This window comes from Prionailurus viverrinus, chromosome A1 (genome assembly GCF_022837055.1).
Source record: "Prionailurus viverrinus isolate Anna chromosome A1, UM_Priviv_1.0, whole genome shotgun sequence".
In the NCBI taxonomy this organism is placed as follows: Eukaryota; Metazoa; Chordata; class Mammalia; order Carnivora; family Felidae; genus Prionailurus; species Prionailurus viverrinus.
The window spans coordinates 147,198,028-147,223,877 of record NC_062561.1 but is presented as its reverse complement, the minus strand read 5'-3'; the positions used below and the strand labels follow the sequence as shown (position 1 = coordinate 147,223,877).

General features: G+C 34.7%; 1 protein-coding gene across 6 annotated transcripts in view; it reads right to left on the bottom strand.

The window, feature by feature from the left end:
• XRCC4 (X-ray repair cross complementing 4) overlaps positions 1 to 25,832 on the bottom strand; it is a 293,362-nt gene extending 267,530 nt beyond the window's left edge. For 5 of the 6 annotated variants that reach the window (XR_007154765.1, XM_047870967.1, XM_047870938.1 and 2 more), the window contains exons 1-3: positions 25,775 to 25,832; positions 12,102 to 12,250; positions 4,932 to 5,107 (exon numbers count right to left, since the gene is read on the bottom strand). Coding sequence is in view for 5 of the 6 variants with exons in the window: in XM_047870967.1 (XP_047726923.1) it covers positions 4,932 to 5,107; positions 12,102 to 12,240 (315 nt within the window). In the remaining variant the exon portion in view is untranslated. Of the gene's footprint in view, positions 1 to 4,931; positions 5,108 to 12,101; positions 12,251 to 25,622; positions 25,736 to 25,774 lie in introns of those variants that run through there. The other variant, XM_047870947.1, reaches the window with a different exon arrangement.
• Between the last annotated feature and the right edge of the window lie 18 nt (positions 25,833 to 25,850).

Here is a 25,850-nt window from a genome sequence, read left to right as displayed (position 1 = left end):
TGTTAAAGGAAACTGACTGACAAGTAAGAAGCAATATTAATATTATAAGCACTCAAAAGTCCTTCTAGAGCATAATTTTTCCTTGTTATTTTCTACTTCTGTCTTTAGTTTGTTTCATTCCTGAACTACAGAAGAAAAAACTAAAATATAATGACTTTGAGATGAAGGCAAGAAAAAGCAAAAGTTCTCAAAGATGAAATAGTATAACTGAAAATTAATAACCTTCTTAAAGTAAAAATCCTATTGTCTCTTTTATGGCTTGACTAGAGAGTACATACTTTGAGCAGGATTTCTGTACCACTTAGATTACTGATTTAGTTCCCACATTCCAATGAAGTAGGAAAATTATGAAGTCTTTAATATATAAATTGTAGATGTGTACAAATATTTCTGTTACAGAAATAAAGAATACTATTTTTTTTCAGGCATTCAAAGAACACATTTCCAACCCATACTCTCACAAACCTGAAAGCAATTACACTTTTGACAAAGTCTTTGGCAGAATATCATATAAGGGCTCAAATTCTGATATTTCATCTGGAAATACCCATTTGAATCCAAAGTCCCCAAACCACAGGGACACATGACAATTATACAGGATTTTGGACTGATGTTTTTACAAACCACTTTGGCTGCTTTGGGCGAACTTATTGTACTTCATTTTTATATATCTGAAAATGAAAATTAAGTAGCTATAGGGAAGTTGTGTGAAGTTAGAATGCATTTTTTATTTAAAAAGTTACAGTATATAGCAAGATACATTAGCCTGTACCTTGCTAGATCTTGCAACATTTTTTGAACTAAAACATGACTGAAACAATTGTTTATAATGAAAATGCTACAGAAATAACCCTGTAACAATAAAGGTGAAACAGTCTAAATGACATATCAATCTCTCATAAATGTTAACATGCAGAAATTGTTAGTTGCCCCTCTATCTCTACCTTCCCATTTTTACATGGTAATGGAAATTACTGGGCATAGAACACAGCTGACGATCACATTTCACAGATTTCCTTGCAGTGAGATGAAGCTTTGTGACTTAGTTCTGGACAATGGGATGTAAGCAAAAGTAATGTATGCAACTTTAGGTCATGGCCTTAAAGAAAATACACACGCTCTTTATTTTCTCCTTAACTCAGTCCTATTGCCTAAAAGGTGAACATAACAGCAAAGTTACAGCAGCCTTCTTGGACCAGTAGATAAAAACTGTCTGTTAAAAATGGCAAGGCAGGGAACGCCTGGGTGGCTCAGTCGGTAGCTCAGTGGGTCCAGAGTCTCTCTCTGCCTCTCCCCAACTCACTCATGCTCGCTCTCTCTCTCTCGCTCTCTCAAAAACAAACAAAAAATAAAAATAAATAAATAAGTAAAAATGTCAAGGCAAAAGGATTTAAAAAAGACTGGGCCTCCAACATCATAAAGCCATTATATTAACCCAGGACTGCCCATCTGTATTTTTAAATCAAAGAAAAACAAACCTTGAAGGTACTTAAGTTGTCAAATTTTCAGCCTAAACTGTATCCCAGCTTCTGATCATGGGGGCAGTGGAGACAAAGAAAAAGGAATAAAAAATAAACTTTACTGTAATTCTAAAAGAGACCTGTAGCTAATTCTCTTTTGTGTGTGTGTGTGTGTGTGTGCGCGCGCGCACGTGCGTGTGCATGCGCATGTGTGTATTATGTTTAATTGTGCTTCAAACCTCATGGCTTTCCTTCATTAGGGCTATTTTTAGAGCTATAAACCGCAGTATGTTAGATGACCTGTAATGAACCCAAGAAATCACTTTAAACCTTTATAGATGAGAAAACAGAAGTATGAGCAAACAAATAATGAGCCCAAGGTTATTCTTATCAAAAATTATTAGATCTTTTTTTTGTGGCTCATAAACAAGTTTTTTTCTGAAGAAAAAGAGCAAGTTATGAAAGGAAAAAAGGAAAACATTATTAACTAAGATGTATTGTTTGCATGACAAAGAATATACTGCAAAATCAGGAATTGCAAATGGCGAGAAAATAACAATGACTTATGAAGTATAAGAAAAATCTCTCCTGAATGGGGGCTACTACTTATAATGAAGAGATGAGTTCTAAATACTTGCATAATATGTTTTCATCTAGAATAATCTACTGCCAACAGAAAAATACTGGTGATAGGGCAGGAAGGGTACCAGAGGTTTGTACTGTGTGGAGAAAGGTAATGTCTAGCTGGTCATTCAACATTTATTCCAATGGCAATTAAGTTAAAATAAAAACACCTATGTTATCTTTAAAGAAAAACTAATTAGAGCATAAATGAAATTTTGGGTGTTATGAGCCCAAAAGGAATCTCATGACAATTATGTACACACTCCCTACAAAAAAGGTATATAACATCCACATTATACATTTTTAAATATTTCATTGCTTTGGATTGACAATTATTTCACTCTGATAAAACACAAGATAGTATTTTCAAAAACTCACATATTTTTGAATACAAAAATCAGCCATTACTTTCTTTAAAAATTTTTCCTCTAAAAAGATTTTTGTAAAAGAATATTTTATATAAATTTCAAGTAAGTCTTATATGACTGAATACCCGAAATGTTCAAATTATGCAGTGATCTCCAGCACAGAATTAAAAACATAAAACTTCTTGAACTGATGGCAACAAATGCCTAAAAACCACGTCCCTGAGAGGTATAAAACTGGTAGTAACTGTACTTAGGACTCATGGGATATCCTTTGCACTGGGAGAGTAACCTTATGACAACAAACGACAGGATTCACTACAACTCTCTGGACGGAATCTACATTCATTCTTTTCTTCTAAGTATAAGAAGATTTTGGCCACAATCGGATGTCTGTGTCCATCAAGCAAAGGCTTACAAATTCCTTTTAAATTTTTACATCATCCAAAGCACTATAACCCTTAAGAAGGATTCTGCCATGTGTCTGATTGTCCGCATATTTTTGCCAGCAGATGAATTTACAAGGTATTGTCTCTATGAAATTCAATTTGAGAAACACATCCTGAAGCACTGGAAGATTCCCATGGCAGTTTGGCCAAATGAACTTGTAATTTTCATCTGCATCCATAAGGCTGACCACAGCACCACAAACTGAAAGTTACACTTCATTCAAATATCCAAAAATATCTTTCAAGTATGCCAACTCATGAAAAAACTCAAGAAACTCTTCTGAGAGCACCATTTCTTTTTCTCATAAGCAAATTAATAGATGAAAAATAAGGAAGCAGTTATCTAGACTACAGTGTAGTGCTCTAAGACATATCCTGGGACATACTGGGAATCTCTTATTCTGTTCCCATTTCTTGAGAAAACCTGTTGAAAAGGTAGCGTTTCAAGGTTTTCTCTCTCTCAATAAAGTTGATTATATCCAAGGTGGTAAGCAAGACACCTTTTAGGATAATTGTCACAGTTTTTAATGCTGATTCATGCCAAGCCAATTGTAAAAGACATAGATCATGAATCCTTGAAGTTCTTTCTTCACAAAAGCAGCAAAATCAGATGTACTTCCAAGTACTCCATCCAAATCCAAGCACACCCCCCAAGTCAAATACAGCAAAAGCCTTTCAGGCTTCCAATAGGTAACTCACAATCTTGGAATTTCTCATGCATCAGTGTACATAAAACAGATAAAAACCAGAAACTAGCTACATGAAATAATGTCAGTCATTACACATGAATGCTTGTTGAATGGGAAATGGTACTACTCCCAATTTGATGATAATCTGCTTCAAAGTATCAGAAGAAAAAGTCGAGAGCTCTTTTGAACATAACATCATTTGATTGTGCTTCGGTCATAGGAAAGAACACTTTGCAATAAATAACAAAATTTCAGTAGTCAGTTCAGACCTCACCTAACCTATTTTAGATTATCATTTTAAGGACCTCAGCATGTTGAAACTTACATAAATTGGATAAGTAGAAAAAGTATGTATCTTCTAAACAGAAATAATTACCGAAGCCAGTCTCTCTGTGTTATTCTCTATAGGTTAACATACATTTCAAAATAATGATTCCATCTGTTGCTTTACATGTTTCTCTAATTGGTGAAATCCCTTTAATCATTCTGAATTAAAGAGTCATTTTAAAGGAATTTTTTTAACTCAATTTAGTTCCAGCACAAATTGCCAATAACTGTCTCTAAGCATAATGGGCTAAAAATTTCCCTCCCTGTATTCTACTATAGACATCGTATCAGAATGATAAACCACTGGTCAAAAGCAAATAATTCAATCTCTAATTATACCATAAACTTAGGTAAAATATATAAACAGTACATTTTGATGCATATGTTTGATACAGAAACCACCCACTTCGATCTGAATTGGTATAGGAACTAAAGAGGACAAGTAGCAGATATTCTTGTCTGTAAAGCATGTAAGCCTTGAAAAACTTGGGTTGAAATTTATTCCTATTTTAGTATTTCTAAGTTTGATACATAAATAAAATACTTTAATTCCCAAGGACATGTCTTACTGAACTTAATTTTTTCAATTTGTAATTTCAAATACATTCTAATGAAGTTGAGAATAAGTCATCATTATTAAATATTATTGGAAAATATATATTCTTTCTTAAAATCAGTATTTTCCAAAACATATTACAATAAACTTTGCCTCAATGGTCCAAAGCTTCTGACCCCACTTTTCAGAACTATTGATTCATGTAATTATCTCTATTATCCTTATTTTTAAACCATTAGCAACTAAATACATTTCCTAATAATTATTTTTCACAATTAATTAATATGAAGCATTTAATGACTATAATGTTGAATGAAGCATTCTTCCAACTTGGAAACAAAGTACTTTTCAAACTTTGATTTCCTAGGTATTCTGGTAATAATAAGCTAGTTACTTAGAAAATTCCTCAATAAATGCTCTGACATTTTACCACTTACAGTATTATGGAAAGTTTTACTTACTGAAACATCTTTCAGGTTTTTCTCAAAGGAGAAATGACAAGACTCTTTAGAAAAATCAAACTTGTATGCATCAGCTGGTCCTCCTCCTGATATCAATACTTTCCTCAGTTCATCAACATATTTCTCTTTTTCCATTGCCATGTCATCAGCTTCTTGAGAAATCTCTGATTCGGAAACTATGGGGGAAAAAATAAGTTTCAAAATGAAAAATAAATTCCTAAACATGAGAACATACTTGATTACCTGTTGCTACTAATTTATCACTTGTTACAGAAATTTAAACAAAAGGTAAAAACAATCCCTATACCACACGTTTTTAAGTAAAATTATACCATTTAACTGAACTAGCAATTTTTAAAAATGTTATTATTTACTTTTGAGAGAGAGAGTGTGTGTGAACAGGGGAGGGGCAGAGAGAGAGAGGAGCACAGAGCATCTGAAGCAGGCTCTGAACTGACAGCAGACAGAGCTCAATGCGGGGCTCGAACTCACGAACCATGAGTTCATGACCTGAGCCTAAGTCAGACGCTTAACTGACTGAGCCACCCAGGTGCACCTGAACCTAGTCGTTTTTAAGAAACATGTTAATTTGGCCTCAAATCTCATCTGAAGAAACATTAGACTCCTTGCATTTTTTTCTGCCCTCAAATGAAATACATGCATTGTAACTTACTAGAAAAACTACCGTCTTGTATACCTGCTCCTATGTCAAAGTCAGATAAATTATTCCTTATGATGATTAATATGCTCAGTATTTTACAACATCTTTCTTGTCTCAATTATTAAAGAGATAAAATAGTCTATAGCCTATTTTTCACTCACATGGGCTGAGTCAAATTAAAGTAAAAATGGAGTTCATTCTTCTCATCTCATTATGTGCCAACAATAAAGAAAGTGGATGAGGCAAGTGATGAGGAAGAAAAGAGAAGGGAATTAATATTTATTGAGTGTCGCCTGTGTGACATACAGTATATTACAGATCCGGCTTCCAATTCCCTCACCTAGGTATATTGAAAGCTGATGCTCTATTCATCTATAGAAATTGTTACTTCAACAATTATATTCTCAATTCTAGATATTCTCTTTCTTTTTCATAATATCCTGTTCCACACCCTTCCTTTAAATATTGGAAGGCTTTAAATATACTTAAAATCTCTTTCAGATTGGTCTCCATGCAGGGTTCTTAGAGTATTAATTCCATTTCTACTACCTGCTGACACATTCTCATTCTGGTTTTTTGCCTTTCAAGCTTTGCAATGTTTGAACAAGACTCTCCTCTAGCCAGAGTATCATCTGATCTGGGAAACAGAGGTGGCCTTAAATGAAGGTTGCTAGTTTAACTTTCTTGGAGTCTCTATAGGCCTTAACAGCTCCGGACAAGTTTTGAAAGTTACCTTCTTCACTTGTTTTTTACATCTGAAGCAGAGAGTTCAAATGTAAATCCCCCACCCCTCATTCATACATAACACAGGCTTAGGGATCTGATTTTTGTGGATTTTTTTTTAAGTTTATTATTTATTTTGAGAGAGAGAGTGGAGGGAGGGGAAGAGAGAAAGAAAGAGAGAGACTCCTAAGCAAGGTCTGTGCTCAAAGTGCAGCCCCAGTGGAGCTCAACCTCACAAAATCAAGAGTCCGGAGGCTTAATTGACTGAGCCACCCAGGCGCCCCTGATTTTTGTTCACGCTTTTATTCACTCATAGCTCTTAGTGACTGGTCTGATTCTATGTTGCATCTTCAAACCAGAGAGTAGGTTTTGTTTTTGTTCTGTTTTTCTTTTTTAGGATGATTTCATTAACAGGATAACTTTTCAGTTTCCTTTCTTGACATTGAGAGCGAGTTCCAGTTCCTTGAGAGGCCTGCACTCTCAACATTCCACCCCACTCAGGTAGTGCAGTCACAGCCATTTAGACACACATCTAGTTCAGATATTCCATGGACCTATAGTTAAGTTCTAGTTCCCATTAACCACTTTGGTTTCCCGATACCTTTTCGTAGATGGCACCGGGGATTTCCCTTTATTACATTCTAAAGCTGCAACGTGTCTTTTTGCTTTTCAAATTACAAGATTTAACCTAACATTTGTTTGAAACATGTGTGTGGTTGGATGGTTTCCTGTGTCAATTCAGACTACTGCAATGATGAAAGACTCATGTGGTCCCATCTTTTTATATTCAAAGGTTACATTTATCCATTTTATCCCTTATAACACTGATAGACATTTTCATTTCTCAAATGCTAAAACTGAGGCTCAGAGCAAGTAATGCTCTATGGACACAGAGTAGATACGTGGTCAAACTGGGGTTCATACTTATCGTCTCTCTGCTTGTTTTGTTTTGTCGTGAGGCAGATACGGGACACTGGAAAAACTATTTCTTTCCATGATATTAAAAAAAATACATTAGTATGATATACTACAGAATATACTACAATGGAATCTTTACTAAAGAATCTCCAAAAATTTGACATGGATTTTCATTCCACTGGTCTGAATCCTATCAAGTGTATATGGAAGCCTCATGACAGGCAATGAAGAAAAGGGTTTGAAATATCTCCATATATCTTTCATTACCCTTTTTTGGTAAGTTCTGATATTAAAATATGAATGTTAACACAGACTTTGAAAAGAGGTAAGAATAAAGATATTTTATATTCTTTTAAAACATATTTTATGTTCCTTATGTGATTTTACAGGTTCTAAAATACTTTCATATGTTTTGTCTATCTCTGAAGCAGAGGCAGATTTAAGATGATCACCACTATCAAATCTAACTGACCTTCTAAATACCCTATTGGTGCTTCTGAAAAAAAAAAAACATAAAAATAAGAAGACAAATGCTTCCTTTTAAGGAATAATTTCATATTTTATAATTTTGAAGTTATAAAGACCTAGGAAGAGAAAATATTTCACAGAGAAATAGGAAATACATCTGTAGAAACCATCTTTAATGCCACTACAGAAAAAATTTATAAGAAAACACAAACGAAAATTATGTCTACTGATGAAACATCCAGTAAAAAGCATTCTAAATTTCATTAAAATGAAAAGATATCTACCTGAAAATATTTCCGAGAATTTATTGATTCAACTCTCTTATTCAAAACAATACTTAATCAGCATCTACTATGTGCCAGGTAACATTCTACGCACCAGGGATACAAGTTTAACAGAGAAAAATGCCAGCCTTATGCAGCCTAGATTCAAGTGCTAACATCTTAGGTATTCTCTTCGATATTCTCTTATGTTATGCCATCTGTGAAATGCTGTGATGATTATTGTTATGGAACATGCCATTTTTGAGAAAAAAAAAACATGAAAGGAAATTTTCTATTTACACTTCCCCCTTTAAAAACTGTAAGAAAAAAATTCAGAAAAAATGTACTTGAACATTTCCATTAATGGTAAATGTGAAATTTTGACTGCCTATTTAAAACTTCAATCCCGGAAAAACTTGGTCACCAGTTTTGAATTTTGTGCTAAGAACATCTGGAAGAAGCACAGCTGTAAGCATTCAATGTTCCAAAACCTTTGGTGACCAAAAATAAAAGCCATGGAAATAATAAAATTCAGCAAGGATACAGCTGAACCGCATAATAATGGCATAAAAAGGGAGCAGGCCAACATGACCAAAAACCAAGGAATTGTTCTCAGACATGTAGGAATCAAGAAAGCATCATTTTAACACTATTTGTGGGTAGATGAAGATGTAAATAAGGAACGAAGATTTTTTTTCTTTTGGATACTTATGCATAAGGAACCGAAGACCGTGCATATCCTAGGTTTGTGTCAGTGCTTCGAAGACCACCTTATTATCCCGTTAGGGATCTTGCTGTTTTGATGTTCATTTATTTGAGAGACAGAGAGAGAAAGAGAGAGCACATGCGAGCAGGGGAGGGACAGAGAGAAGAGACAGGATCCCAAGGAGGATCCCAAGCACGCTCTGCATTGTGAGTTGTAGAGCCTGAAGTGGGACTCGATCTCACAAACTGTGAGATCCTGACCTGAGCAAAAATCAAGAGGCAGACGCTTAACCAACTGAGCTTCCCGGGCACCCCCTATTAAGGATCTTTGATGATATCACATCATGGACCTACTCTACTACCTTTATTAAAAATCCTTTGTCCACTGAACCCTGTCATATAATCTCCAAATAGGTCACTAAATATCAATGCTTAGGCCACCTATAAGTAGATATAATTATGTGACAATAAATGTGTTAATAAAGTTTAATTTACTTTTCAATAAACTTTAAACTACTCTAGAGATGGGTAATATACGTTTCTCCTCACTGACTGAAATTCTTATAAAGGTCACATAATAGTCATCAATCATTAACCTACTTTGTGACTTAACTCTGCGATATAACCCTCTATAATGTTGAAGTGATGACAGACCACATGATAATTAGACCTCAAAACATTCATTAGATAAAACATTACTAATGGAAAAGAAATCAGTGAATTTCGTGTGTGGGAGATTAAAAGGAACCCCACATCCTTTTAATTTCACTCAAATGAAAAGAGAAAAAAAATTATCCAAATTGAAGGTTGCAGCAATCAAAAAATTGTACAAAAAAACAGGATGAGGTATAGGAAGGAAATCCATTTTCATGTTTCAATTATGTAATTGTTTCAATGTTCTTAATCATGTTATTGTCTATCTATAAAGTGCCAAACCAAATCATATTTATGTAATAAGCCTTAACTAAACATGGAGACAATGTTATATTATTGGCTTGATACTTTGTCCCTGAAATGTACACAAGAAAATAGAAATGAATAATGAAAGATATAAAACATTTGTGAGATTAAAACTTAAATATTTTTGAAAATAAAATGACCATATATGGTGCATTATAAAATGTTCTGCTTGAAAGCCTGTTTAGTAAGGAAGCCAAAATGTTAACAATTCACCAAGGATACAGAAATCATACATCATATTTTTCTCACACTATTCATTAGCTGGAAAACAAACGGCAAAATATACTACATTTACGACTAATGTCAACATTAAATAAATATACAACTGGAGTTTTCATTAAAAAACATGCTAACTCTAAAATAAATGGTTCTCTTTCTTTTCTTTCCTAGCAAGTTTTATATATTTGAGGCATCTTTTCATTCTCTCTTCCAAAGAATATCTATTGAGCATGTATTTTCTAGGCACTGGTCTAGATACTTCTAAACAATAACTGATGAATCACATGCATTCCTTGCTCCTAATTAATCTAGCCTAGGGAAACAATATTCATAATAATAGTATTAAGAACAACTGCCAGCACATTCTGTTTGACATACACAAAATGTTCCATAAATGTAAATTCAACTTAAATTTCCGGTTAAATCAAGATTTAACAGTTAATCGGAGTACTCGTTTATTCCCAATCCTTAGTAATAAAAAAAAAAATTAAAACAACATTTTATTGTTCTTTGGTTTGGTGAATGAAGTTTACTAACTAGATTACAATTTATATTTTCTTTTGATAATTACATCTCTTAAAGCATCTCAAAGTCATCTGTCTAATCATAATTTATTATACAGAATAAGCCATTTGTCAACTGTGAATATCTATGTTATAAAGAAAGCATTCAGTACTCCCTACATACAAGCAACCACTTCACCTAGGACCCGTATCCTGGGCTGTGCAGTTGAAACTGCTCTCTCTCCAGATAACTGGCATTAACCTACTGCCATGATCTTCAACCCTATGCACCTCCTTTTCAAAACAGAGCTATTGTCACCTGGGTACACCTTTACCAGCATACACAGAACTAACCTAACAAGTTCTGACTCATAAAAGGCAACAACTGATTTCTCTTACATAGAAATTTACAGCTGGGGCAACTGGGTGGCTTAGCTGGTTGATCATCTGACTCTTGATTTCAGCTCAAATCATGATCTCAGGGTCATGAGATGAAGCCTTACATCAGGCTCCATGCTAAGCTTAAGATTCTCTCTCTCTCTCTCTCTCTCTCTCCCCCTGCCCCCCCCCCGTCCCTCTCCCCTGCTTGCGCTCTTAAAAAAACAAAAAAAAAAAAAAAAAAGGAAATTTACAGCTTAAACAGAGACCATAACAGGTACTGCAAACATTATCCTTGAAAACTCTTTATTTTAATAATACTTACATCAGCATTCCTTGCTGTCAAAAAAGGAGAATTAAAATAAATAAATAAATAAACTCTGCAAGTATAAAGTCAGTTTGACCAGTTTGACTGCACTGTGTAACAGAATTTTTAACATCCAAGAAAGAAAACTTTACCATGTAATTTTAAAAGACGATATAATAATTACAGTAACAAGTTTTAGGGAAATATTTCAAAATTGATAGAAGATACAAATGGTATATAAATTAACATGACAAATTTATTTTACCTAAAACATTATTTACAACATAACTCTAGAAATGACTGTTACATAACTGCGTAAATACTTTTTCAAATCTTTCAATAAAATACTTTAATAGAGTATAAAAACTGCTATATGAGCAAAAGATAATTCCATGTATTTTCACTTTAGACCTGCCATGTTCCACAAATAATAATTAATTGCAGGGGCATCAGACTTTTTAAAAGATCACTGCCAAACATAAATTAAAAGTCTATTTCATGAAGTAATAGCAAAAATACAGCATACAGTTTGAACCTTGACTTACAAAATTTTACACCATGGATTCTGTTTTGTTTTTGTTACATATGTAATGCATGTATACTAGAAAATAATTCAAACAATATAAGTGTGTGAAATAAAAAGCAAATCATTACCACCCCACTCCTCCAAGCCAACACAATCCCTTGGCCCAGCCAACCCACCTTCTTATGCCTCCCAGTATTTCCCTGGGGTCCTGAAAATACATATATGTATAAAGTACTATTTATGTTTTGTATAAAGACATCATTTAAAAACCCTGACCAACTCTAAGTATTAAGACTAAACTACTAACCAGAATTTACTGGGTTACATGCTTATTTATCTATCCTTCTATTAATTATATAAAATGGCATTCAATCTTAACAAATCTACATGTAAATTAGACAGCAATAACAAGTAAAAGCAATCATGCTCATTTTACCCAGTACCTACTAAAGAAACACTTTAATATGAAGTATCACTGAAGACTAAAAAACAGCACATTACTGAAATTTCACCTTTAAAAAACTTGCTTTGAATATTACCTGTTCCGGTCCATGCTGACTGACCATCAGTAAGTGTAATAACAAAACCAGATGCTAGCGTTCTCTCCCAAGCAATTTGTAGAAAATGAATTATATCTGGTTCAGAAGCAAAACAAATTCTGCTTACTTTTCTTTCCATTTCTGGTCACCTGTTATAAAATAATTAAATTAATATTTTTGTAAGAAACTTTGGCTATCAAATAATAATGTTTTCTTTTTTTAATTTTTTAATGTTTATTTATTTTTGAGAGACAGAGAGAGACAGAACATGAGTGGGGGAGGAGCAGAGAGAGACAGGTAGATACAGAATCTGAAGCAGGCTCCAGGCTCTGAGCTGTCAGCAAAGAGCCCGAAGCAGGGTTCAAACTCACGAACTGTAAGATCATGACCTGAGCCAAAGTGGACATTTAGCTAACTGAGCCACCCAGGCACCCTAAATAATAATGTTTTCTATATTGGTCTCTCAGCTACACAAAGCACCAAAGAAATATTAGTAAAACAGAACACTGTACAATAGTTAACCAAGCATCAAACAGTAAATCACAGTTCTATTCAATATTGGTTTATAATTTTTACAGATAAAACAGAAGCCCGTAAGTGCCAAACGAGTTGCCCAAGTTGTGTGCTGAAAAAAAAAAACTATGCTCACCAATATGAAGAATAAAGACTTTTCTTACTAATCCCACTTTCATTTCTAATGATTAGAGGTTCTTTTTCTATGAATTCAAAAACCATTCTTCTGCTAATTTACTCTAGAATCTTGCCCAAATTGACCTCAAACTTACCAAACTGTGGTATGACACATATTTGATTCAAAGCAAATAACTATATTCCTTCTAATACTGGAATATCCCTTGACCATGTGCACTTCATTAAGAGAGGCTGAAAGGGGCACTTTGGTGGCTCAGTCGGGTAAGCATCTGACTTCGGCTCAGGTCATGATCTCATACACAGTTCATGAGTTCAAGCCCCACAGTGGGCTTGATGCTGACAACTCAGACTATGGAGTATGCTTCAGACTCTGTGTCTCCCTCTCTCCCTTCCCCTCCCCCACTCGCACTTGGTCTCTCACTCTCTCAAAAACAAACGTTGAAAAAATTTTATAAAAAAAAGAGAGATACTTAAGCTGTAGAAACCAACATCCAAAACAAAAACTACCCTAAAAATTACAAATATACAAAGAAAAAAACATTACAAAAAGAAAAAAAAAAAACATTACAAAAAGTCAAAACCAGGAACAAAGCACACAAATTGCCAAAGATGAAAAACTAGAATTATTCTTTAATCACAAAGCATGAATCTCTTGCTAGATGATCCTTAAAAAGCTAAAAAGAATTCTTGGGGTGCCTGGGTGGCTCAGTCGGTTGAGCATCCAACAGCTCAGGTCATGACCTTGCAGTCTGTGAGCTCGAGCCCCGCGTCAGGCTCTGTGCTGACAGTTCAGAGCCTGGAGCTGTTTCAGATTCTGTGTCTCCCTCTCTCTCTGTCCCTCCCCTGCTCATGCTCTATGTCTCTCTGTGTCAAAAATAAATAAACATTAAAAAAAAATTTTGTTAATAAAAAAAAAAGCTAAAAAGAATTCTTTAATCTTTTATTCAGGGAGAAGGTACAAAATTTCTTCCGTTTTTATGAACAAAATGTATAACATGCTGTAAAAATCCAAAGTAAATTGTTAACTGACACTTGACTGACAACTGATTAGTAAGTTTTAACAAGAGCAAAATCTTAAAGCAGTTTTAATTCACTTTCTCAATTTAAAACTACTATATTCTTGGGGCGCCTGGGTGGCTCAGTCGTTTGAGCGTCAGAGTTCGGCTCAGGTCATGATCTTATGGTTTGTGAGTTCAAGCCCTACATCGAGCTCTTTGCTGACAGCTCAGAGCCTGGAGCCTGATTTGGATTCTGTGTGTGTGTCTCTCTCTCTGCCCCTCCCCCGCTTGTACTCTGTCTCTCCCTCTCAAAAATAAACATTAACAATTTTTTTTTAATTTTTTAATTAAAAAACTATTACATTCTCATAAAGCATATTATTTTTCTCAATTAACAATTGCATATGAGAATACCAACAACTGAAATATGAAGAAACGCTCCTTGTCAGCTCTTCACACAATTGAACATGAAAATAAAAACAACTCACTTTGTCAGCTCTTCACAAAACCAATTTTACTACAAATCTCTATCTTCTGGGAGTGGAGGAGATGCTTAATTATAGAATGCTAGAGCTATTCTGTCTTACAGTAAAAAGCATAAGGAAGCAGGGCAATTTCCAGAATAAAAGAAAGAGTATCTAAAATTAAGAATGTAAGATACCTCTAAATTAATAAATTAACAATAATTCTAACTGCTACCTAAAGTGTACTCAGAGGAACGTTTATTCTTCTTCCCAGTAAGAGACAAAGTTTTAAAATAACCATACTTGAAGCCACATCAATTAAGCATGTTTGTGTTAAAAATATACAAATCTGTAGACTTGACTATAACATAATCACTGAAAAAATATAATTCTTTTTAAATATTTCATTTAGTCAAAAATTTTCCTACACTGAAGTTTTTTGTTTTGTTTTGTTTTTTGGGGGTTTTTTGTTTGTTTTGTTTTGTTTTTTGCCTAGATGTGCTTACTTCTGAAATGCTTTATTCATTTGGGAATATTTTCTTTTAAATCAATTAGTCAAAACCACTTACCATGCAGCTAATTACCCACATGCTCTGTAATCCTTAAATTTGAAAATTACTGGAAAATGCATATTGCTGTTTTTCTATGCCATTCATTGAAAAAGACACATAGCTTAAAGCCTTACATAATTCTCATAGGCCTCAAATCCACAACTTTGGTTGGGGGAGGGTAATAGAAACTACTTACGAAGGCCACTTTTTGCCTCTAGAATTTATATACAAACACACAGATACACAAACTGACACTGATTATTTCATCTTAAATAAGCCTCAAGAACATGGCCATTGTTAGCAATTAATGTAACTTTGTGAAAAAGAAAACTCAGCACTTAGAACTGCTGATAAAAAGCAACTGGTTTCACTGATATTTTTACCCTAGGGGGGCCAAAAGACAAATTAATTATTGACACAAAGTAGTCTAAAATTGATTATTTCAGATACTTCATCCTACTTTCACAATGATATACAGGGCTTTAACCTCAATAATGTTAAAAAGACATTTAGGGATCAGATTTGTTTTAACATCTTTGAATTATTCATGTTTCAAATATTTTCCAATGTCTGGTCAACTCTAGGTTTTTATAGCTAAAACTAAATCAAATTATTTTAAAGATTCCATTATTTTATTATACTCAGATTTGAAATTGTGGATGCTGTGAGTCATGTTTAAGCACTTGCATATTAATAGCACAAGTCAGTATCCTGTAAATACTTTGTAGTGAGTGCCTCAGGAGCCTCAGATATGTCTTCTATCAACCGAGTTTTAATTTCCTGATAATATACTATTTGAACCACTTTTGAAAGAAATTCATTCTTTACTTACTGAGGTCACCCCCTCATTAAATATCAAATACAAAATATCTAAGAACCAACCACAAAGCAGAAGAAAGGATGACTTGCCATGTCTTTTAAGATTCCTAAGAGCAAACCAATGATGTCTTTGCTTTAGCCAGCCCTATAAATGGGAGTACTCAGCCATAGTTTTTCTGCCCCAAGAATACTTCAAGAAAGGGGTGGAATCCTCTTCAGAGGGACTGATTGATTAGGGCCATAAGAAAGCCTATGTTTTGTTTTCTAAGGGCACTAAAGGTCGCACTGGTATCAGCACCTCTCCCAGCCAGAGCCAAGGATCTAAGACATGCCTGCAGGTGGAAACAGTTGGGTCCCACCCCAATTTGTACATCAGTAGCTTTATTGAGAGCTCAGAACAGTTGAGAATTGAGAAGCTTATCTTTAGTACTTTGTGTCTCTGATACTTGGCTTCCTTCTTAGGAGAGAAATAAGTTGTTGGCTGGTATGCAGTTGATGTGATCTACACTCTGAACAAATACCATTCACAGTTGCCTCTGAATAAACAAGACGCTTTTTAAATTAGTTTACAAAGAATTTTGTATGCCCTTTTGGATGCTGATAAGAAGCAGTGCAGAAGCCAACTCTCTTAGGTCAGCTCAAGTTAGTGACAACACTGTATCATTGATAACACCATTTTGAACTTGAGCTTCTTTTATTTTCCTTTATAGTTAAATTACAGCTTCTTTTCAAGCTGCTTGGGCTGCAGGTGTTCAAACTTCTGCAGCTATGCCAGATCAGAAGAGACTAAATGCATGTTTCTAATGAAGCAATTAACTTAAGTGCCCCCTTGTTGAGAAAAGTAGGCTGATACCTAAAGTGAGTTCAGAATAAAGATTAGCACACAGCACATTGCCACTAAGAGTCTGTAATTAGATTCCTGATCATGTTATTTTGTTTAACCTTATTTTTTTCTTAAGGAGGAAAAGAAAAAAAAAATGTAAATTGTAAACCAAAAGCACGGTAATAATTTTTTTTTAAGTTCTATCATATTATAAAAATTCAAGGACAGGACCAAATATATTACTCAATATAAAGGAAAGAAAGGTTTATGTCACAAACACTGGGCTATTTACTTTTAATAATACAAACGTCACACAATTCAGGAAAACTAAATGCAAAGAGGATGACTATTTTCCCATTTGTTTAGTATTTTTTTTTTAAAGCATTGATTATCCATACTAATCTTAACAGAATTCCCAATTGAAGACTTTTTTTTAATTAATAATTCATTCCTAGAATTTTCATTATTTTTTTCCTATAATTTTAATTAATAGCATGCCAGCACCTACCTAAAGGGTAAATTCAGTTTTTTTTAATCAATTTACCTTTAAATTTCCAAGGCAATTAAAAATATTAAGCTAACTTTCTATAGAAGAAATCGTTTCTTGAAACAATGTTTTCACATTCCAGTTTCCTAAACTTTAATGATAAAAAACATATTATTCAATATTTTTCTAATCATGTCAATATTATCCCCATTCTAGTAATTTAGGAATGAAACTAAAGTGACCAGCGGTCCAGGTTTGTCTGAGATTTTCCTGGTTTCAACACCGAAAGTCCAGGTACAGTAACCCTCTTAACCCCAGGCAAATTAGGATGGACGGTTCCCCAAGGTAAGAGTAAAATATAGCTAAGACTGTTGGCATAATCTTGTTCAAAAACTTGTAAAATACAGCTAAGTTCAAGTTACACATTAATAGACTGATGCTTCAGAAATAAAGCATTAGAACTATAAAATAAGTCTAAAAATTAAGGCATCTTTGCCATGGTCATAGTCCATTCTCAATTACCTCTCTTATAACTGTGGAATGCCAGCTGCTGCCATTCCAAATATCGTATTACTGCTCATTTCCTCTGCTTATCTTTTACAAACACCATTAATAATCATTAGTTTCAGTGATTCATTTAAAGTTCACTTCCTCTCCTTTTTTCTTTACCCAATGAACTAAGTATTTAAAAACAATAAAAGGCCTGAATAAATTTCCCACATAAAATCTAACACCTCGATCCGAAATGCCCTGAAAATTGGACCCACGGTTCCAGAACTTCCTTTATCTTCATCAAATGGACACTCTTAATTACAAATAAACTTGGCAGAAAGGACGAGAGTATACTTATCATTTTGGAAACTTTCTAAACTTTCACAAGAACACTTCAGTCCTAATTGCAGAGTTTCATGTGAGAATGACACTTAACAGAACTGAAGAGATAAGATAATACCTGAAATACAGCATTAGCTAAACAACAGTTATTTTTTCATTAAGAACTTAGTACTTATGATTTCTTAAGCCTTGAAATTCTGACACCTCTCTTGTATTTTAATTTCAGAAGAGTGAGGGAGTTCCTATGAAATACCATCAGTTAAGCATATATACAGTCTATCCTACTTGAAAAATGTGCTGCTCAGAAATGAAATCAAACTAAACACACGTTCTGGAAAAGAAATAGGACTTGCACTGTCCTTTTTCCCCCATTCACAAACCCACAATTTACTTACAACTGTGCCCATTATCTGCCTACTTCCAATGGCAACCAGACGATGAATAATAAGATTGGGGTACAAATCAGATTTAAACCTGACAAAAAGATCCCTACAACATATCCTCAACTGGTGACACTACCTAATTCAGCCATACACAACTATTCAGGAACTATATGAAATTGCCAGTATTTAACAATTTTTAACCTACACACACACACACACACACACACACACACACACACACACACACAAAAATGACTTCACATGGTTCAAATGATAGTAAATTATAAACAACCCATTCCTAATTGGATGAATAATTACATATTTATTTTCAAGATAAAAACAAAAGAGCAAAAGATGAACAAGCTGATAATTGTTGTGCTAGGTGATGGGTACACAGGGATCTATTACTCTCTCAAAATTATTCTCTCAAAATTTTTAAATTTTTTCACAGTAAAATGTTTAAAAAGAAGAGGGTTCAGTAAGTATTATTTGACCATCATGTTGATTACGTTGTGAAAGAGTACTTTTGTAAAAAGAGAAAACATCATCTATTAGAAAGATATTCTTAAATATACAACTTAAATATGTAATTTAACACTTCAAAACTTAGGACCCTATTTAAGAAGCAGTGAACTCAGTGTTGACTCTTTAGTAACAGTCTTTATGTAATAAGCATTACACCAGAAATACTGGTATGTCATGCACCATTAACTAACTTAGAGATGAGCACATGATTCAAGTCAGGACCACAAAGACCAGTGAAGCTCAATTCCAGGACTTTGGATATACATTCTTCTCTACTGGACTTGATGTTCTAACACTGCAAGCTTGAAGCCGCTGACAACAAAACCAACAGAACAGAAAGTGAAACTGAGGTGTGGGGAGCAGCTCAGATCTGATTCCAGGGGTACCAAAATCTAGATCTAACTATAGATGGTTCAGGTATGAGGCCAAGAACGTTGTTTTAGGCTTTGGAATCAGTCAGACTTCAGTATGAATCCTCACTGTCATGCCTTGGTTGTGTAGACTTCAGCAAATCATTTAATTCTCTAAACTTCAATTATCTCATACCTCAATTATCTCATACCTGCAAAATAGCTGTAAGTCAGCAATCTGTGTATTCTATCAGTGACAGGAGTACCAAACTTTGGGAAACATTAAACTTACAATATTCAACATCAAACAGCAAGTTTTACACTTTCAGCTTAATACGCTTACACTCTCATCACATCTAAAATGCATGACATTTTGAAAAGACTGGGCAACTTTGTTATCACTACATGATAAATAATTGGTAACAAATGGTTCAAGAAGACAACTGGTCAAGGAGCCAACTTTGCATAATGGTCATAATCCTAATGATTCGGCGGCGGGGGGGAGGTATATTCAAAACAAAGGTTCAAGTCTTGGTGACACTGCAAAAATACGTTTTCCAAGTTTTAAAGATCACTAATTAATAAGTCTAATGCTTTCTCCTTAAATCTCAACAGCTTACCTCAAAGTATCGACAAATGATCTCGGCAAGAGGGATCAAAACAATTTAAATTTTAAAATTTTTTCTCTTCCATCTTTACTACACTGAAAAGAATAGATTAAAAGACTTTTATGGACCTCTAAATACAATTTGCTTTTTTATGTTTATAAGATCTTTATAGAAATAAATGTAACTCCTGGCAGAATATACAACCTCAATTATACTTTGCATCCATTCTTCACAATATAAACATAACAGTGTGATGTGGTTAAATGATTCAATTACTATATAAAAGCCATCAATCTCTGTTATAAGAAAAGCAACAAGAGGGTCAGTCTTGATACCCATAGTTAACGCTCTTCTAGGACTGTTTTAGGACTATCATTCAAAGAATGCTCAGTTTAACCTTTTTCTAGACGTCTGCAAAACAGATGGAAGATTGTTTGTATGGTTCCAATGACTTGGAAAGCTTCAAATGTCTCTTTACTTTGCATCAAATGTTCTATTACAGTGATATTCCTATGAGAACAGTAGTGAACTATGACATTCAACCAAACATATCAACTTTAGTTGCTCTTTATTCTCATTTTTCTTCTGAGACATAGTTGTCAAATAATAACAGAACAAATTTTCTCATCACATTTAAACTTCACAAACTTATGTTTTTTTCTATTGCTAAATTCTCAGAGCATAAACTTCCCAAAAGTAATAGCTAAGTCTTGACTTGAGCCAATTTTTATAATAATGTGCAAGATGATGAGGTTGGTTCCCAAACACAGTATTAAGGCAAGAAATTTTGATTCAATTTATAGATGAGTATCATTGCACAACTAATTTATAAAATTATAAATTGCAACCATGCTGTCATTTTTTAAAAACATAAGTTAAGCCCAAATATGAAATTATATCAGTATACTATTTTATATACCTACTATTTATATACCTACTATTTTATATCTACCTACAAATTACCAAAGAATTGTCAATATATTTTTTTTTAATTTAACTTTAAGTGCCCCAAAGTTTACACAGATGTTATCCTACTTTCTCTCAGCAGCTGTTCATTGGACATGTCCCTTATTTATTGATATACTGTGTTCAATGCTAGGGTCACATTTCTTAAACAGGAACTTGGCAACTTCCAAACTCTATGGTAAATATTGACATATCTCAGCATGTCAATATTTATACTGTCAGGACTCTGACGAGTCTCCTCAACAATGGGAGCATCTTAATTTCTAAGCAGCAGCTTGCTTCTGTTCCAATTGAGCAAGGTCTTGCGTTATTCAATATCATTCTCACTAACTATTTGGATAAAATTATAAGTAAGCTAATAGTATCCTCTAACATAAAGACCAGATTGAATTCCTTGCTGATTTCAACATTTTGGACACTTACAGGGTTAGTAAAGTTCAAAGAAGGCACAAAATCAGGAATGCCTTCCAAGGAATATTTGTTTTTGATTACTCAATCCCAAGCCTAATCATTATTTTCATTCCCATTAATGGGGCTGAAAGCTGCTGAAGCCTTTTCAGAATTTATAGAGGTAAATTATCTCCTCTTCTGTTAGTACTAAAGGCTAGGCAACATTACAAAAAGATTGGCTTATAGACTACAACAATGATAAAAATATTCAGAGGAGAGTTTAAATTCAGAATGCTTACCATAAAAGGTAGTTGGAAGTCTAGCTCATTATCTAAGATTATATACCATTTTAAATGCAAAATTAATTTACCTAATATGGGGGCCAACTATCAGAAATCATGTTAACAAACTAATCATTTTTAACTCAATCTTAACAGCAATTTCCATATCAGTGGAAGAAAATCTTTGCAATATCTTGAAAATAGCCTGGGATTTCCCAATGGCACACAAGCAAAAGTTTAATTTAAAGCTATTGGCAGTGCAGGCATCTAGCAAAAGCATGAATGCCTCATGAGCAGTTTGGAATTCTAGCATTCCCCTTTGAGGCAACAAAAATCTCAACAGTGTTATCCCAACAAGAGCCCAGTTTCATCAAAATTAAAAATTGCTGACTATAATAACCCTCTGTTCATCTATTTCAGCCAGTGTCTTAGAAAAAAAAGCACAACTCATGTTCTCATCAGCACTGGCCGCTTCACAAATGACAAGAAGCAAATTGCTCAGGACTATAAAACGCATTAACTACCTCCTACCTGTATAAAAAGAACTATTTTTCTATTATTTTAAGGTCAGCCACCTTTTCCTAGAAAACACAGTTTAGCAAATAGAGTTAAATTTTATGCTCAGAAGATTCGGATTGAAATCACAATTCTACTGCTCCAAAGCTCAGTGACTTTGGTCACGTCATTATTACATTAAAACATTCACTGAATGCTCCCTATGTACCAAGCTTAGATATTCCCAAAATGAGTAAGACACATTCCCAACTCTCTAGTGAAATAAAGAAACCCAAAAGGAATTATTTTACAAGTTTGTAAAGTGCAGAGACAGGGTGGTACCTCCTCTCAAGAGTACATGTAAGCCAGCCTGACATTTCAAGGAAGGCTTCCTTGAATTACACCTGATATGAATCTTAAAAACTGAAAAAGGAAAAAAGGATAAGAAAAGGCATTCCAAGCACAAGAACTTGCTTGAGCAAAGGCTTGGAGGCAAGAAACAACATGATATATGAAAATGATCAACAATTCAGTGTTTCATGACTACAAATCAAGGATGACTAAATTCAAATAACCAGTCAAGTCCATTCATTTAACCAAAACATGCACATTTGTATGCATCAGACAGTGTTTTAGAATTTGGCATAAGGAAGCAAAACAGATAACAATTCTTGCCTTTTTAAAACTTACGGTTTAATAGGAGACAAACGATTAAAAACAATAAAAAACACGTAAAATATATAGCATGGTGATAAGCTATAGCAAAAGGAGAGGATAAAACAAGAGAAAACTGGGAGTATAGAGGCCAGTAGGGGAAAGGGGGATAGTTACAAAGCCTCAATTTTAAAGGTTTTATTTTCATTATTATTTTTTTTTTTTTAATCTGAGAGAGAGAATGCGAGCATAAGCAGGAGAGAGGGGTACAGGAGCAGAAGGAGAGAAAGAGAATCCTAAACTGACTACACGCTCAGCACAGAGCCCAACATGGAGCTCAACCCCAAGACCTGGGGTTATGACCTGATCCGAAATCAAGAGTAAGATGTTCAACCAAATGAGCCACCCAGGAGACCCCGCTTTTTAAAAAATTTTTTCTTTCTCTTTTTTTTTTTTAATTTTAAAGAGGCAAAGTTGCAATTTTTTAAAGGAAGTTGAGGTAGGCTTTCTTGAAAAGGTGATATTTGAGCGCATACATAAAGGAGATGAAAGATTTAGTTGTTTGGATGTTTGGGAAAAAGCATTCCAAGCAGATGAAGCAGTTGGTGGAAAGGCCCTAAGGTAGCCGTGGGCTTGGTATACTGAAGAAACAAGGCAGCCAATATGGCTGAGACAGAATGAGGCGAGGAGAGAATACCAAGGGTAATGGGAAACCAGATCATGTAGAGTTTTGTAGGCCAATGTCAGGATGTTAGCTTTTACTGTGAATCAAATGAGAAGTCATAAAACGTTTTCAAGCAAAGAAGTAATTTCACATTCCTTCTAATAAACTTTCTATTTGGGAGTAATACTGAATTTACAGAAAAGTTGCAAAATAACACAGAATTCCCATATACACCTGCCCCAGTTTCCTCTAATATTAACATCTTATATTACCATGGTGCATTCATTAAAACAAAGAAACCAACATTGGTGCATCACTACGAACTGAACTCTAGACTATTTGGATTTTACCATTTTTTTCCTCTAATATCTTTTACCTGTTCCAGGATCCAATCTAAAATAACACATTGCATTTAGAATCTTACATTTTAATACAATTTCTCACCTATATTTTAAAAGTATCATTCTGGCTATTGCGTGCAAATAGATTGCAAAGAAGCAAGGAATGAAGAAAGCAGAGAGACCAGCTAGAACTATTACTGTTAATCCAAGCAACAAATCATAATGACTAATAACAGACATCCAAGGAAGAGATGATCAATGTGCTAACAGCAGAAATAGTAGGAAATGGTTAAATTCTAGATATATTTTATGGAGAGAGTCAACAAAAGACTCACTGATGGATTTGATGGACTAGAAGACAAAGCAGGGTCAAGAACGACTCCAAATACTTAACTTTGAGCAACTGGCTGAACAGAGTTGCCATCAACTGAGGTGAGAAAGATTGGAACAGGTTTTGGAGGAAAAGGAGTTCAGTTTGTAACATGTAAGTTTGCAATACCTTTAAAGAATCCTGTTGTAGACAACAGGATACTTGAGTCTGGAGCTCAGAAAGAGGGGGGGACTAGGAATATGAATTTGGGAGTCTTCAGTATACAGATGGTATTTGAAGTCATTAAGACTTGATGATATCATCAAAAAAAAAAAAAATGTAGGAAGAGGAAAAGAACAGAACCAAAGACTGAGCCTTAGAACACTTCAACAATATGAGATCAGGAAGAGTAGAAGGAAGACAGAAAGAACAACCAATAAGGTAGAAAGAAAACCAAAAGAGTGGGATGTCCTGGAAATCAAGTGAAAAAAAATATGTATCATGGAGAAGGAAGTGATTAATTGTGTTAAAGGTTGCTGATAGGTCTAATACAATAAAGACTGGGAATGGTCAACACCTGGAGATCACTGGTGACAATAACAAAAGCATTTGGGGGAAGAATGGGAGTAAAAGCTACACTTTTAAAAAGAGGACTTCGGATTTAGAACATAAAGAAGTCTTTGGAGGATTTTTGTTCAGAAGATAAATAAATAGGGTTAGAAGTGGAGAAAGGTTAAGAGAAGCATTTCTTAAAGTAAAGTAAAAGAAATAACATGCAAGTCAAACATGGGTCTTAAAGTAAGGGCCATGGGGAAAGAATATAAAAAAGACGGGGGGGGAGGGGGGGAAGACAAAAATAAACAGTAGAACACAAAGAACCTTAATCTTAAATTAGGAAGGCTATTGAGGGTTAGAGAAAACAAGCAGTTAAGTAAAACCACGGTTTTTAACATACGCAACTACCAGTGTATTTTAAAAGGAAATCATACAAAAGGAAATCATTAACGTCAATACTAGATACAAAATAAAAAGGAGTTGGGGGGGGGGGGGCAGCCTAGTGGTAAAAAGCAATACCAATTTAATTCAAAAACCTTTACTGAGTCTCCAAGAACTATGCAACCTGAACACTTCAAAACACCTGTTTCTTTATCTAGACTATGCAAAGACAAAAACGGAGGGATAATAAAGCCTCATCAAATGGGATTATCAAAACTAGAAGAAGCTAGGGGCGCCTGAGTGGCTCAGCAGGTTAAGCGTCCAATTTCGGTTCTGGGTTCAAGCGTTTGAGCCCCGCTTCAGGCTCTGTGCTGGCAGCTCAGAGCCTGGAGCCAGTTTAGGATTCTCTCCCTCTCTCTCTCTCTCTCTCCCCCTCTCTCTCTCTCTCTCTCTCTCTCTCTCTCTCTCTCTCTGCCTCTCCCCTGCTCATGCTCTCTCTCTCTCAAAAAATAAACATTACTAAAAATTAAAAAAAAAAAAAAAAAAAAAACTGAAGAAGCTAAATAATACTACTGATTAAAAGAGAGTACCAAAGAACTACTGAACTCAGGAAAGGGCAGTTCCTTTCCATTTGTTACTACAGAAACTTCTTTCCTGACCCAAAGGGACTAGTACACTTCAGTCCCAGATGACTGAAACCCATGGACAATTTACAAACAGCTGGGAATTGGGAGAGGGAGAGAGAGAGAGAGACGCGGCCAGCGTTAGAAAAGCGTCCAACATCCTACTTAACACAATACTCCAGATTCAAGTGTTTTCCTAATCCCACAACCAATACAAGGCTTTTCCAAGGCGCTCTTAATTCTAAAGAATCCCTGAGGTGCAAAGGAAGAAACTGAAAAGAGGGCGTGGCAGATGCACGCCCTGCGCCCAAGTTAAGGGAACACAGGCGTCCCCCAAGAGTCTGTAAACCGAAGTCTCAGGAGCATACAGTGAGAGGGATCCGAGCTGGGAAAAATCCAAACACCGAGTTCTACAGGGAAATAACAGACAACTAAAAATAAAAAAGAAAGCGAAACAAAAAAAGGACAGGACGACAGATTACTATTACTAAAATACGCAGCCCCCACTTCCGGACACTACCTCTCATTCGCTCCACTTCCGGTCTCCTCCAAAAGGCCCGCTCCTACAGACAGACGACCCGCAGCCAATGAGAGTG